This window comes from Uranotaenia lowii, chromosome 3 (genome assembly GCF_029784155.1).
Source record: "Uranotaenia lowii strain MFRU-FL chromosome 3, ASM2978415v1, whole genome shotgun sequence".
Classification (NCBI taxonomy): domain Eukaryota; kingdom Metazoa; phylum Arthropoda; class Insecta; order Diptera; family Culicidae; genus Uranotaenia; species Uranotaenia lowii.
This window is the reverse complement of record NC_073693.1, coordinates 47,680,077-47,695,822: the sequence shown is the minus strand read 5'-3', so window position 1 is coordinate 47,695,822 and position 15,746 is coordinate 47,680,077. Positions and strand designations below refer to the sequence as shown.

Below are 15,746 nucleotides of genomic sequence, written 5' to 3'. Positions count from 1 at the left end.
AAAGACCCGGTAAATGTGTTTACTATATTTCGTTTTAATGTTTATGGACCTACATATGTGTGTACATAAGACAGTAATCCGATTCCCATGAGTGCATGTCTAATAATAACGATGTTGTGCATTTTTCCTCATTTTTATTTTCACATCAGCACAAGTCAACTACAATGTAATGTCGGGATGAAAAGTTGCCAACAAAAATGATCCTTTGATGCCAGGCCATTACAATGTATCGTCTGTTCATGCAGTAAAATTATCGCTCCCTCATAGCTCTGTATTTATTAAAAGGGTGCGTTTCAAATTTAAAATTGAAATATTCAGAAATAAGTGATAGTTTTGATTCCTTCATATATAAATTATGAGAGTTGAAGTTTTCTCAGATTTCCTACTAATTGTATTTTTTTATATAAGGCTTATCTTGTTGTCAATTACTCAAAAGTGTAACTCATAAATATTTATTTATTTGTTTGTTTTCCTACACAAGTGTTCTCGCCTGTCAAACATTCTCTCATCAGGTCAGGATAGCGAAATAATTAACACAGCAATTTGAAACTAATGAATTCTGGATAATTGCCATACTCTACCTGCTACTTGTTGAAAGTTTTTCGCTTCCATTCCCTTGGTCATAATTACAGGGCAGTAGAAACTACCAGGTTGTTACCTTTTTTTATTGGCACGGCATAACAAAGCAAAAAAAATGACTATAATATACTGATTTTTTTCTTAGATGTGGATTTAATTGTTAGAAGTATCGTAATCGAATAAGAGTCTTTAAGCAAAAATAATGCTACTTTTAACTACTTTATCGCCAACAAATTTTCAAAAAAAATTTTATTATATGGTATCAAACCTGTTATCAGAATGAATTTCTAATAATTTTTAAAATAAAGAACATAAAACTCAAAGTAGGAAGTTGTTTAAATAGTATAGGACAAATAGCAAAAATCGTACACATTGTTGCAAGAAGTGCAATTACATATAATCTCGTGTTTCACCTCCTTGAAATCAAACGATAAAACGAGCCTAAAAAAATGCAGAACTGTTAATGTTTTAACTGACAATAATTACGCTACTGATATTTCTAATTACTTGGACAATCTTGTGACTGTTTTTATACTGTTTTAAGACAACTTAAATAGGTTTGTGAGACAATTTTGAAAAAAAATTCAGACGGTTTGAAGAATTTCTAGAACAATTTTTAAAACTTGGTAAAACAATTTTAAGACAGTTTTGAGAACACTTTGAGACAATTTTCAAAAAAAAATTGAGAAAGATCAAAAACAGTTTTAAGGCAACTTAGAGATGATTTTAAGATAATTTTGATAAAGTTTTGAGAAGAAATTTATACAATTTCGAGATAAATTAAATCTATTTTGAGAAAATTTGAATGAATTCAAAGTCCATTTTGGGGTTATTTTGATACGATTTTGAGATTATTTTGAGACATTGTCTGAACATTTTTTTTATAGTTTTGTGAACATTTTTAAGAAATTTTAAAGACAATTCGAAAACAATTCGAGCATTTTCAGACAATTTTGGCACTATTTTTAAAAAATTCGATCAAACATTTTTGGACGATTTTGAGATACCTTTGATATATTTTAAGGCAATTTTCATAAAATTTAAATTTAATTTTACTCAGTTTTGAGACAATTTGGACAAAGTTTTAATTTTTTTTTTTAAATTGTTTTGAAACAATTTGAAGAAAACATTTGAAATAGTTTTAAGTAATTCCAACTTTGAGAAGATTTGAAAAAAATTAGAGAAAATATGAATTATGATTTGAAAAGATATATTTTGAAACCATTTTGAGACAGCCTTAAGACAATTTTGAGAAAATTTAGAACAATTGTAAGAACAATTTAAGACAATATTGAGACAATTTTGAAACAATTTGGAGACAATTTTGAAATAATTTCTTGACAATTGATAGAAATTATTGAAATAATTTAAATATAGTTTTGAAACAATTTGTACAGAAAATTTTGAAACAGTTTTGATTAAGTATTGAATCAAGTTTGAAAAAAAATATGAAACAATTGATAGATAATTTTGAAGAGAAACGATTTCGGTCACATCTTGAATAATTGTGAGACAAATTTGAATCAATTTTAAGTCTACTTTAAAACAATTTTGAGACAATTTTAGATTATTCAAAACAATTTTGATCAAATAATTTCGGGACCATTTTGAGACAACTTTAGATCAATTTTAAAGAAAATGTTCAAAACATTTTGAGATAACTTTGATTTGATTTAAAAACCATTATTATTAAATCTTACTTAGTCTTGAGACAGTTTTAAATGATTTTCAAGACAATTTTGAAATAGTTTTGATTAAGTATTGAAACAACATTGAGTAGAAATATATTTGAGACTATATATTTTGAAACAATTTTAAGACAACTGTAAGGCAGTTGCGAGACAAATTTGAGGCAATTTTTTAAAAGTTTAGAGAGTAATTCGCGACAATTTTGAAACAATTGAAAGAAATTTTTAAGAAAATTTTGATAAAGTGTTGAGACAATTCTAAGACTGTTTATTGTGAAACAGTTTTGAGAAAGTTCAAAGACAATTTTGAAGCTATTTTGGGGTAATTTTGAGACAAAACTGGGACAATTTTAAGTTTATTTGAAATAAAAAATGTGAAACAATTTTGAGACAAATTTAAGACCATTAGAAGACAATATTTAAACAATTTTGAGAAAATTTTGGTAAAATTTTGGGGTAATTTTGAGATAATTAGAAAACTATTTGGAGACAATTTTGAGACAATTGAGAGACAATTATGTGATAAACTTGGTTTTTCAATTGTGAGACAAATTTCAAACAAATAGAAGACAATTTTAAGATTATTTCAAAATAGTTTCGAGATCATTTTGAGACTGTTTTGGGACAATTTTGAAACCATTTTAAATAATTGTGATCAAATAATTTTTTGACAATTTTGAGACAATTATCTATAAGCAAAATTTAAGGAAATGTTAAAACAATTTTGAGACAATTTTGATTAAATTTTGAAACAGTTTTGATTCAATTTTGAAATTATTTTGAATCAATTTTCCTCAGTTTTACTGACAATTAAGATTAAGTTTCGAGACTATTTTAAATTATTTTGGAACTTTTTGGAAAGAAAATTTTAATATTTATTTTTATCATTTTTATATTTATTTTTTATCAAGTTTTTAAGTAACTTTGAGAAAATTGACAGTTTTGAGACAAATTTGAGACATTTTAAAACAATCGAGACATTTTAAGAGAGCAATTTGCGACAATTTTGAGACATTAAAAAACACTTGTTAGACAATTATGAGACAAATTTGAGAAATAATTGAGACAATTTTGAAGCTATTTTGGGATAGTTTTGAGGCATCATAAAAAAGCTATTTGAAGATAAGATTGAAATAATATAGAGACAATTATGTTATACATTTTGAGACCATTTTAACTAATTTTGATCAAATAACTTCAGGACCATTTTAAGACAATTATGAAATAATTTTCAAAAAACTGTTGAGACAATTTTGAGACAACTTTGATTAAATTTTGAAATAATTTTGATTCAATTTTGAAATAAGTTTGATTCAATTTCGAAACATTTTAAGAAAAGTTCAAGACAATTTTGAGACAAATTAGAGACAATTTTAAACAATTCAGAGAGCAATTTGTGACAATTGGGAGACGTATAAAAAAATTGAGGCAATTTTGTGACAATTTCGAGATAATTGAGAAACAATTCTATATATTAATTTTGAAACAGTTGTGAGACAATTTGTAGGCTAATTTGAGACAGATTTGAGGCAAATAGAAGACAATATTGAGACAGTTTTAAAACAATTTTGGGAAAATTTTGAGGCAATTAAAAACTATTTGGAGATAAGTTTGAAACAATTAAGTTACAATTATGTGATAAACTTGGTTAACAATTGTGAGACAAATTGAAGATTAGATCAAAATAGTTGTGAGACCATTTTGAGATTGTTTCGAGACAATTTTGAGACCATTTTAAAGAATTTTGATCAAATAATTTTGAGAGACTTTTGAGACAATTATGAGATAATTTTAAGGAAATGTTGAGGCAACTTTGAAACAATTTTTATTAAATTTTGAAACAGTTTTGATTAAATTTTTCTCAGTTTAAGTTTAAGATTAAGTATTTGAAGAACTTTGAGAAAATTTTGAGGCAATATTAATTATGTTTAAGACTATATATTTAGAGTCAATTTTGAGATAATTTTGAGACAACTTGAAGAGAGATTTTTAAGAGGATTAAGATGAAGTTTTGAGACAATTAAATTGTTTTTATTGTTAAACTTTTTTTTTTATTTGGAAAAACTAAAGACAACTTTGAGGCAACTTTTCAGTGCAATTTTTAGACAATTTCAAACAGGTTTAGGTCAATTTTGAAACAAGTTTGAGATAAATTTTAGCCAATTAGCAAGCAATTTGAAGACTATTTTAAAACAATGTTGATACTATTTTGAAACAATTTTGAGACCATTTTAAACAATTTTAATCAAACAACTTATGTCATTTTTGTCATTTTTGTCATTTTTGTCATTTTTGTCATTTTTGTCATTTTTGTCATTTTTGTCATTTTTGTCATTTTTGTCATTTTTGTCATTTTTGTCATTTTTGTCATTTTTGTCATTTTTGTCATTTTTGTCATTTTTGTCATTTTTGTTATTTTTGTCATTTTTGTCATTTTTGTCATTTTTGTCATTTTTGTCATTTTTGTCATTTTTGTCATTTTTGTCATTTTTGTCATTTTTGTCATTTTTGTCATTTTTGTCATTTTTGTCATTTTTGTCATTTTTGTCATTTTTGTCATTTTTGTCATTTTTGTCATTTTTGTCATTTTTGTCATTTTTGTCATTTTTGTCATTTTTGTCATTTTTGTCATTTTTGTCATTTTTGTCATTTTTGTCATTTTTGTCATTTTTGTCATTTTTGTCATTTTTGTCATTTTTGTCATTTTTGTCATTTTTGTCATTTTTGTCATTTTTGTCATTTTTGTCATTTTTGTCATTTTTGTCATTTTTGTCATTTTTGTCATTTTTGTCATTTTTGTCATTTTTGTCATTTTTGTCATTTTTGTCATTTTTGTCATTTTTGTCATTTTTGTCATTTTTGTCATTTTTGTCATTTTTGTCATTTTTGTCATTTTTGTCATTTTTGTCATTTTTGTCATTTTTGTTATTTTTGTCATTTTTGTCATTTTTGTCATTTTTGTCATTTTTGTCATTTTTGTCATTTTTGTCATTTTTGTCATTTTTGTCATTTTTGTCATTTTTGTCATTTTTGTCATTTTTGTCATTTTTGTCATTTTTGTCATTTTTGTCATTTTTGTCATTTTTGTCATTTTTGTCATTTTTTTCATTTTTGTCATTTTTGTCATTTTTGTCATTTTTGTCATTTTTGTCATTTTTGTCATTTTTGTCATTTTTGTCATTTTTGTCATTTTTGTCATTTTTGTCATTTTTGTCATTTTTGTCATTTTTGTCATTTTTGTCATTTTTGTCATTTTTGTCATTTTTGTCATTTTTGTCATTTTTGTCATTTTTGTCATTTTTGTCATTTTTGTCATTTTTGTCATTTTTGTCATTTTTGTCATTTTTGTCATTTTTGTCATTTTTGTCATTTTTGTCATTTTTGTCATTTTTGTCATTTTTGTCATTTTTGTCATTTTTGTCATTTTTGTCATTTTTGTCATTTTTGTCATTTTTGTCATTTTTGTCATTTTTGTCATTTTTGTCATTTTTGTCATTTTTGTCATTTTTGTCATTTTTGTCATTTTTGTCATTTTTGTCATTTTTGTCATTTTTGTCATTTTTGTCATTTTTGTCATTTTTGTCATTTTTGTCATTTTTGTCATTTTTGTCATTTTTGTCATTTTTGTCATTTTTGTCATTTTTGTCATTTTTGTCATTTTTGTCATTTTTGTCATTTTTGTCATTTTTGTCATTTTTGTCATTTTTGTCATTTTTGTCATTTTTGTCATTTTTGTCATTTTTGTCATTTTTGTCATTTTTGTCATTTTTGTCATTTTTGTCATTTTTGTCATTTTTGTCATTTTTGTCATTTTTGTCATTTTTGTCATTTTTGTCATTTTTGTCATTTTTGTCATTTTTGTCATTTTTGTCATTTTTGTCATTTTTGTCATTTTTGTCATTTTTGTCATTTTTGTCATTTTTGTCATTTTTGTCATTTTTGTCATTTTTGTCATTTTTGTCATTTTTGTCATTTTTGTCATTTTTGTCATTTTTGTCATTTTTGTCATTTTTGTCATTTTTGTCATTTTTGTCATTTTTGTCATTTTTGTCATTTTTGTCATTTTTGTCATTTTTGTCATTTTTGTCATTTTTGTCATTTTTGTCATTTTTGTCATTTTTGTCATTTTTGTCATTTTTGTCATTTTTGTCATTTTTGTCATTTTTGTCATTTTTGTCATTTTTGTCATTTTTGTCATTTTTGTCATTTTTGTCATTTTTGTCATTTTTGTCATTTTTGTCATTTTTGTCATTTTTGTCATTTTTGTCATTTTTGTCATTTTTGTCATTTTTGTCATTTTTGTCATTTTTGTCATTTTTGTCATTTTTGTCATTTTTGTCATTTTTGTCATTTTTGTCATTTTTGTCATTTTTGTCATTTTTGTCATTTTTGTCATTTTTGTCATTTTTGTCATTTTTGTCATTTTTGTCACTTTTGTCATTTTTGTCATTTTTGTCATTTTTGTCATTTTTGTCATTTTTGTCATTTTTGTCATTTTTGTCATTTTTGTCATTTTTGTCATTTTTGTCATTTTTGTCATTTTTGTCATTTTTGTCATTTTTGTCATTTTTGTCATTTTTGTCATTTTTGTCATTTTTGTCATTTTTGTCATTTTTGTCATTTTTGTCATTTTTGTCATTTTTGTCATTTTTGTCATTTTTGTCATTTTTGTCATTTTTGTCATTTTTGTCATTTTTGTCATTTTTGTCATTTTTGTCATTTTTGTCATTTTTGTCATTTTTGTCATTTTTGTCATTTTTGTCATTTTTGTCATTTTTGTCATTTTTGTCATTTTTGTCATTTTTGTCATTTTTGTCATTTTTGTCATTTTTGTCATTTTTGTCATTTTTGTCAGTTTTGTCATTTTTGTCATTTTTGTCATTTTTGTCATTTTTGTCATTTTTGTCATTTTTGTCATTTTTGTCATTTTTGTCATTTTTGTCATTTTTGTCATTTTTGTCATTTTTGTCATTTTTGTCACTTTTGTCATTTTTGTCACTTTTGTCATTTTTGTCATTTTTGTCATTTTTGTCATTTTTGTCATTTTTGTCATTTTTGTCATTTTTGTCATTTTTGTCATTTTTGTCATTTTTGTCATTTTTGTCATTTTTGTCATTTTTGTCATTTTTGTCATTTTTGTCATTTTTGTCATTTTTGTCATTTTTGTCATTTTTGTCATTTTTGTCATTTTTGTCATTTTTGTCATTTTTGTCATTTTTGTCATTTTTGTCATTTTTGTCAGTTTTGTCATTTTTGTCATTTTTGTCATTTTTGTCATTTTTGTCATTTTTGTCATTTTTGACTTTTACAATATTAAATATTTTGACAATATTGACAATTTTGACAATTTTGACAATTTCTACAATTTTAACAATTTTGACAATTTTGACAATTTTGACAATTTTGACAATTTTGACAATTCTGACAATTTTGACAATTTTGACAATTTTGACAATTTTGACAATTTTGACAATTTTGACAATTTTGACAATTTTGACAATTTTGACAATTTTGACAATTTTGATAATTTTGACAATTTTGATAATTTTGACAATTTTGACAATTTTGACAATTTTGACAATTTTGACAATTTTGACAGTTTTGACAGTTTTGACAATTTTGAAAATTTTGACAATTTTGACAATTTTGACAATTTTGACAATTTTGACAATTTTGACAATTTTGACAATTTTGACAATTTTGACAATTTTGACAATTTTGACAATTTTGACAATTTTGACAATTTTGACAATTTTGACAATTTTGACAATTTTGACAATTTTGACAATTTTGACAATTTTGACAATTTTGACAATTTTGACAATTTTGACAATTTTGACAATTTTGACAATTTTGACAATTTTGACAATTTTGACAATTTTGACAATTTTGACAATTTTGACAATTTTGACAATTTTGACAATTTTGACAATTTTGACAATTTTGACAATTTTGACAATTTTGACAATTTTGACAATTTTGACAATTTTGACAATTTTGACAATTTTGACAATTTTGACAATTTTGACAATTTTGACAATTTTGACAATTTTGACAATTTTGACAATTTTGACAATTTTGACAATTTTGACAATTTTGACAATTTTGACAAGTTTGGCAATTTTGACAATTTTAACAATTTTGACAATTTGACAATTTTGATAATTTTGACAATTTTGACAATTTTGACAATTTTGACAATTTTGACAATTTTGACGGTTTTGATAATTTTGACAATTTTGACAATTTTGACAATTTCCACAATTTTGACAATTTTGACAACATTATATATTTTGTTTATATATATATATTTTGACCATTTCGATTTTTTTTAAATAATTTGACTTCATTTCTCAACACAGTGAATGAGTGTTCGATACCAAACTCATAACTCTTCATATTTTAAGTGCAAACAGTGATCTTTAATTAACTCCAACTCCCCATTTCCAATCCGTTCTCAAACATTCATTGACTTGTTATTTTCTAGGCACCAACCAGTGTAACCCCCTCGTTAGCTAAGCCAGAACTCCACATTAATTATAAGCTTGTTCTGCTGTTTTTCTTCTCCTTCATGCCGTGTTGTTGTTGATATACATCGATTGTATAAACATGTTTCTTATTTCTCGTCTTTTCTTTTCTAACCTTTCGATTTCAGCACCAAACAGCTCTAAAGGTCTCCTGCTTCGATCGGAAGTTTTGTACCGGTTACAGCACTACCAAAGTTCCCTGGCGGATGCCGACAATGCCCTCAAAAGTCGACCCACCTATCATAAGGTACGTATACATAGTGGGTAGCTCCATTGCATTCTATAAAGATAATGAGAGTTTGAAATTTTGTAAACAAAAACAAGGTTAACGTAATAGTTGTTAAAGATAACAAATTGAAGTAAAGTCTTGAGTCAATTTACTGTTTTATCAATGAAAACAGGCAGAGCTCCGGTTTTTTTCCAACGAAATTACTGGCATTTGTCTTCACAATGCACTATATAAGTTATTCGTTCAATATTTGCGTAGAGTGTCGGCATTTTTTCTCTTCTCTTAAGTTTACACACCTTCAAGCCATTGCGTGACGCTCCCATGCACAAACATCTCGGCATTGAGAATGAATTTTTATCTACATACTAACAAGGCACTTATCAGCTTTCAAGCGAAGCGGCATCCGGCGATATTTGATGTTGTCGATTGTCGATTTGTCGGCTCCTGACGACGTTCTTTCCCTAATCTCTCTACACCGCCGAAGCGCAGCAAGTAAACATGCACATTTTCTAGCTATTTTTAATAGTATCTACTATCCCTAGTAATAGTTGAAATGGAATATGTGAAACGTGATCGAGCGAAACGAGGCCTCACGAGCAAACTAGGAATGATAAATATCTTGATACTCCACCTGTCCAAACCAAAGAATGGTGGTTTTGAAAAGATTCCAAATTTAAAAAAAATCTCAAATAACATATCTTTTTATTTGGAATTTTAATTTTTTTTATATTCACTCTATTTAAAATTATCCAAAAATGAATCATTGATGATTGAGTTCTAAAACGGAATCCAAAATTAAAACTGAAAACTTGAACAATATATTCAAAAGTGGCATTTCCATTAACCCACTGTGCATTGTTCATGTAAAGTAATATTGACTTTCGCTATTTTACCGTTATTTTGCTACCAGTAGTAGTAATGCAGTAGTAACAGTTAGGTATTTTACATCGAAATTGATTGTTGTCACACGTTCTGGGCCGAGAAGCCGGCCAGGTGACATTGCTCGTTACAATGTATTCCGTATTGATTTCCGCCTTTTACCAGCACCACTACTGACACTTAAAGATCACCTTGCGTGATTTTACGGGTACGGGAGAATACTTTTTCACAATTTAGCGATTGCCACCTGTTGTCGTAGCTGATTCTGCGGATGGCATTCGACACATATCGTATAGCTACTATCTGGATGGTGTTATTTTTGAATGGCAGAATTGTGATTAGATTTATGGTTTATTAAAAAAAAAGTTTGAATTTATTGCTAAATGGAAACTATAACTAGCATTAGAATTATTTTTTACTGTTTATTCTTTTCACAATTCTCATTGATTTCTAGAAAATTCAATTACTACTCTTGCTACAAACCTTCTATTTGTACAAATTATGTCCAGCATGAGGTAGGGGATACTTGTTTATGGCCGAAAAACATTGATTTATCGAAAACGCATTATCCTAAAAATTATGTGGAAAATTGAAAAAAAAAGTAATGTGTCTATGATTAGCTAGACAAGAAAATATTCAGAATTAAACAAGATTACAACTTGAAACTTTCAGTTTTTCATCTCTAGAGCACCCTTTAATTGTTAGCAGAAGATTAGTATTCAAAAACGAAAATATCCTCTGAGAAACTTGAAATTTAGCTGTCCAGTCATAGATAATTTTTAAATTTTTTTCGAAAAAAAGGCTTCATTCGTGTTTGCCAAAAAAAAATTATGAAAGGTTTCATAGAATGTTCAGTATTCAAAAACTCGTACTCACAAGACTTGTGCAAGTGATTTGAGTCATTTTGCTACGTTATTGTGCCATTGTTGATAACTTTTGGAAATTATTGAAAACTAACATACAATGATTTCTTTTAACACATGAATATGTTGTTGAAACCAATACATATTTACAAAAAAAAATATTTTTAAGTATATAAGTATAAGTAAAGTATAAATTAATTGCTAAAAACTCTTAAGATAGTAGACATGACAAGTTCCCCTATATTTATTTATTTTTAATTTTTCATATTATATATCAGTATTAGTTATGGTTTTGAAATCCTATAATGATTTATTTTTTTATAATTTTTGGATGAAAAGGAAGAAAGCATTTAGTTTAAGCTGGCCAGATTGCCTGGTTTTATCGGAGTTTGCCCAGATATTAATTTAAAAAAATTGATGTAATTTGGTTGCCCGGATTACATTGAAAACAGCCTGATCTTTGACCGGATTTATTCACTTTATTTGTCAAATCAAACAAAACAAAAAACAAATTTAGTTGTAATTTTTTTTTTGTATTTATGCCTCCAAAACGAAATTGTTTGAGCCAGTTTTATAAAAATAATCATGAAAGATTTTTTGGAAGCCCAAAATAAGATTTAAAATCTGTCGATGAGTTTTAAAGATAAAGATTTATTTTCATTTTTTTTTCTTTATTTTTGATGAGCCATTTCTGGGTTTTGACAAAATTTGCCCGGATATTTTCCGGATTTTTGGTCGTCGATTTTCAAATCCAATGCCCGATTTTTTCAAGGTTTATATATAAAATTGCCCGGATTGATACTCTGGCAACCTTAATTAAGTAGGTTCATTGAAAAACTGAAATTTATTCATAAAAATCTATAAGCTAAAGCCCTATTTTTTTTTAGTTTAAGTTGCTTTGAGAAAAATTGTCATTGATTTGCCAAATAAAACAATATTGGCCACTTTCAGAAGTTTCATACACTTCAGCAAGGACCCAATTATAAGTATTGCCTTAGTAATTCTACGGAAAACTTGGGAAAGACCCCTTTCAATTTTGGCAACTTTGTGTTGAAAGCAGCAGAACTTTTCAATTATTTTTTGTTATTTGTCATTTCGTCATTTTTGAGCATATTACACTTTTAATTATTTTTGTTTTTTTTTTAATGTTTTCAACACTAAACAACGTAAGATCATGTCTATGGTGTTTGTCTGAATAATATTGGTCCAATTAAAGAAAAAAATAATAAATTTAAATCCTAAAATAGAGAGCGGTCAGTATAACAGGGTGGCCAGCAAACTGGGAAAAAGCGGAAATTAAAAATAGCACCGAGAAACCCGGGAAATACCCGAGAATTTGACATCAAAATCAGGAAAAACCCTCATGCAATGGAAATTACTTTTTCTGTATAAATCCTACGTAGATAAATGGTTGAAGTTAGACAAGAGTATACTTGTATTACGAATTTGACAAAGACGTTTTATTTTTTTGGTGAACATACTAAATGGGAAGGGTTTATGCGTGTTTCCATTATTTATTGTTCGCTTTTCGACTGAATGTTAGAAATTTAAATCAGAATTGTTCAAAATTCTTATTTCAGGATTCTAAGTTCCTTACCGATATAAAAAAATTTAATTGAAAATTCAGGCTCAGTATGATATTTTGAATATAGATTCTATATACAGATTTGATTCAGAACTCAGAATTAAGATGGACGAATTAAGTTCACTGTGTTAAGACTTTAGTCATGCATTCAGAAGCTGGACTGAAAATGCAGATTAATTTTAAAAAAGATTCTAGTATAAGATTGAGATTTCAAGTTTTTAAATCGAACTCAAATTGAAATTTCAAAATGTAAAAATATAACTAAGCTTGAGATTCTAAATTCAGACTTATTATCTGAATTTAACATACTCATTTAAGAACAGAAATAATACCAAAACTAAAAACTTGTATTCAAAATCCATGATTCAGTAACCAGTACACAGTACTATGATTTCAGAATCAAACGAACAAAAAAAAAACAATAATATTCCTATTTATGAAATTAAAACGAATCAAAGATTCTAAGTTAAAATCTTAGAATTAGAATTCAAAATTTAAACTGAAAGTTCAAATTGGAAATTAGATTTTGAAACTCATATCGTCATTTATGGATCAGAATTTCCATACCAAGTCAAAATAAAGCTATGATAATTTAGTATCCGGACACTTTGTTTCGGTGATAGCTACGTTACTAGAGCTCGGATATACAAAGCAGCGTTGTGTTGGCTATCTTGCCTATTTTTATCAGATTTTCCAATTTACGTGTGTTTGAGATATTTACGATGTAAAAAGACATGTTGAAAATAACTTTGCAAAATCGCCTTGGAAATTCTTCATTGTTGATTTGAAAACTCATGAACTTTTGATTTTTTCTGAAACTTTTTTTGGCCCAAATGGTTAAGAAGTATAAGAAACCACTATGGTTATTGGGGATAGCTTAATGCAGACTCCTTTACTATGCAGAAAATCAGGCAAAAAGCGTTGCCTGTCTAGTAAACTCCCAGCAAATAACTAAAAATGAGCACTTCCATGGATCGCAATCTGTGCAACCGGTTTTAAGGCAATATGACAGATGTGTGCAGATGGACAAAGAAATTTACGTGAAAACCGAATTTAAGCGGTCATTTTTCGTGATGCCTACTCATGAAAAGGTTCCAACTAGATTCAAATTGGTTTTTCCAGGTGATTTTTGGTGAAATATCATGATTCGCTTCTGTGGTAAAAGTAATAGATCAATACATACCTGAAAAAAGTGTGCAAAGATAAAAAGAGATTTTCTGATAAGGTAAGAGTATTTCTTGAAATCAACGGTATTTTTTTTTATTTTTACATTAAATATCATATTTTATATTAAATATCATTAACACCTTCATTTTCTCTATAGAAAGTTTTCCGATCCAATGAACAGATTTTAAAATACACACGTTCGTAACTGTCCGGATTCTAAATGATCATAGCCTTTTTTTTTGTCTTTATTTACGAGGTTTTCAGCCACAGGCTGGTTCACCTCTGAAAAGATCATAGCCTTAACAGCACAAAATAAGCTCGTTTATGTGTCTGAATATATCGATTTATCAGAGTTATTTAATCATTTTTAAATTGATTCATTCTGGCGATTTTTATTTTGAGATTTTGAGATTTTTGAGATTGATGAACGCTTTTTCAAATGCACATCTAGAACGTTATAACTTCCCAAGTGAAACCAAATAATAGCATTAAAATTTTACCAGTTACCTCTACATGAAAAATCTTAAAAAGCATCCTCTGTATCATCAAATATTTGGCAAAATATATCACTTTCCAAACTTCTGATGTTGCAGCTTTCATTTTAAGACATCATAATAGGGTTTTTGTTTCTTTTAGAGTTATGGAGGAAATAATGACGAAAAATCTCTATTTTCAATGAAATACCTTTAAGTCGCGAATGCCATAAAGATGGAAAAACGACTATAATCGAAACAAAAAAAATTAAATACCTTTAACTTTATTCATTCCTCCCACAGTTGAAAATGACAAAATATTCACATTTCAAATATTGTTTAATTATTTCCACGAAACAATTTAACCTTAAATGCCTCGAAGAATATTCATTCCTATAAATAATTTTAAAGATTTAAAACCCCAAAATTGTATCCCCGACAAATGGAACTTTCGGTTCTGATTAGTTGAACAAACTTTGAAATCTCTCAGAGAATTTGAGATTCAGAACGTCAACTTGGATGTATCACATGATTTCATAATATGGTTTCAAAATGATGTAATGGTACATCAAGATACCAAGATGACGTCGAAATAGCAAAAAGAAGTCTGTAAAAAACACAGTTGTCAAAGTTGGAAAAAGTTGTTTTCAAAGATTAAAACGAAGGTGACAACTTTCGTTGAACAAATGGAATACTGGAATTATTTTCTAACCCTTTTGCATATCAATATTTGAATACTTTATTATCGGTACGAATTCCAACAAGTCTCAACGCAATCTTTGCAGTTGTGAATAATTTTCGAATTACAAAATTGATTCACTGAAAATTTTCAGTTTTCGCACACCTTCACTTTCAAATATTTTAAAATGTCTATTTGATCGGTCAATTAATCTTGTCAGGGATATTTAGCAGTGTATTCTAAAACCGTAAAAACCTTGAAATCTAACCAGGGAAAACCGTGAAAAAACCAGAAATTGGAAAATGGAAACACGCAGGCCACTCTGGTTTAGGTATAAGAATACATAAGTGCCTTAAAATTTCAAAATAGAGTCTAGTTTGACTAATTTGGTTCTTTTTATGGAATAAATTAATATCTTTGGCCACTTTGGACCTTCTCGATAATACTAGGAAAAATGGAGCAATAATACAGATTAGAAGGAAGTTACTTCCAAAATCTCTGCAATTTAAATAAAATTCTGAAACTCTAGGGAGGGATACAAATTCCCCATCCCATTAATCACATGACTTTTGATAAAAATAAATACAAAATAATTTGACTTTTTACAGACGAAGCTTAGAACATGTATGCAGAATAATGGTTTCAATTAATACAAATTTATATTAAGGACTAACTCTTTGGGAAACTGGAAGGAATTTTTTAATTCATGTTTCTCCTTCTACCTACAAGTTAAGTAAATTTATTTTAACCTATATGTTAAACGCAAAGTAAATATCTGTGACTTATATCCCAGTGCACAGCGATGTTTGAAATATGTATGTAGTTTGGTACGTGTTTTTTAAAGAAATTCTGACCATCCTTTAGACAAATTTGTAATTGTGTATTGCAAAAATTTACATAGGAAACGATGAGGATTTGAAATATTTTTCCATGTGATGATTTATAATGTCACAGTTTATGCCTGATGCCTGATGATATAAGAAGAGTATTGTATAAGAAGAAGTGTATAAGTGGTGACAATCTGTCAAGTGGTTCTTGATATCGTTTAATACAGAAGCTCATTCACAAAATTTTTGG

At 27.3% G+C, this 15,746-nt stretch overlaps 1 protein-coding gene across 3 annotated transcripts in view; it reads left to right on the top strand.

Moving 5' to 3' along the window:
* LOC129751619 (LON peptidase N-terminal domain and RING finger protein 1) overlaps positions 1-15,746 on the top strand; it is a 207,262-nt gene that overhangs the window by 153,315 nt on the left and 38,201 nt on the right. For all 3 annotated transcript variants that reach the window (XM_055747222.1, XM_055747224.1, XM_055747223.1), the window contains exon 3: positions 8,923-9,041. In XM_055747222.1, the coding sequence (XP_055603197.1) occupies positions 8,923-9,041 (119 nt within the window). The remainder of the gene's footprint in view (positions 1-8,922; positions 9,042-15,746) is intronic.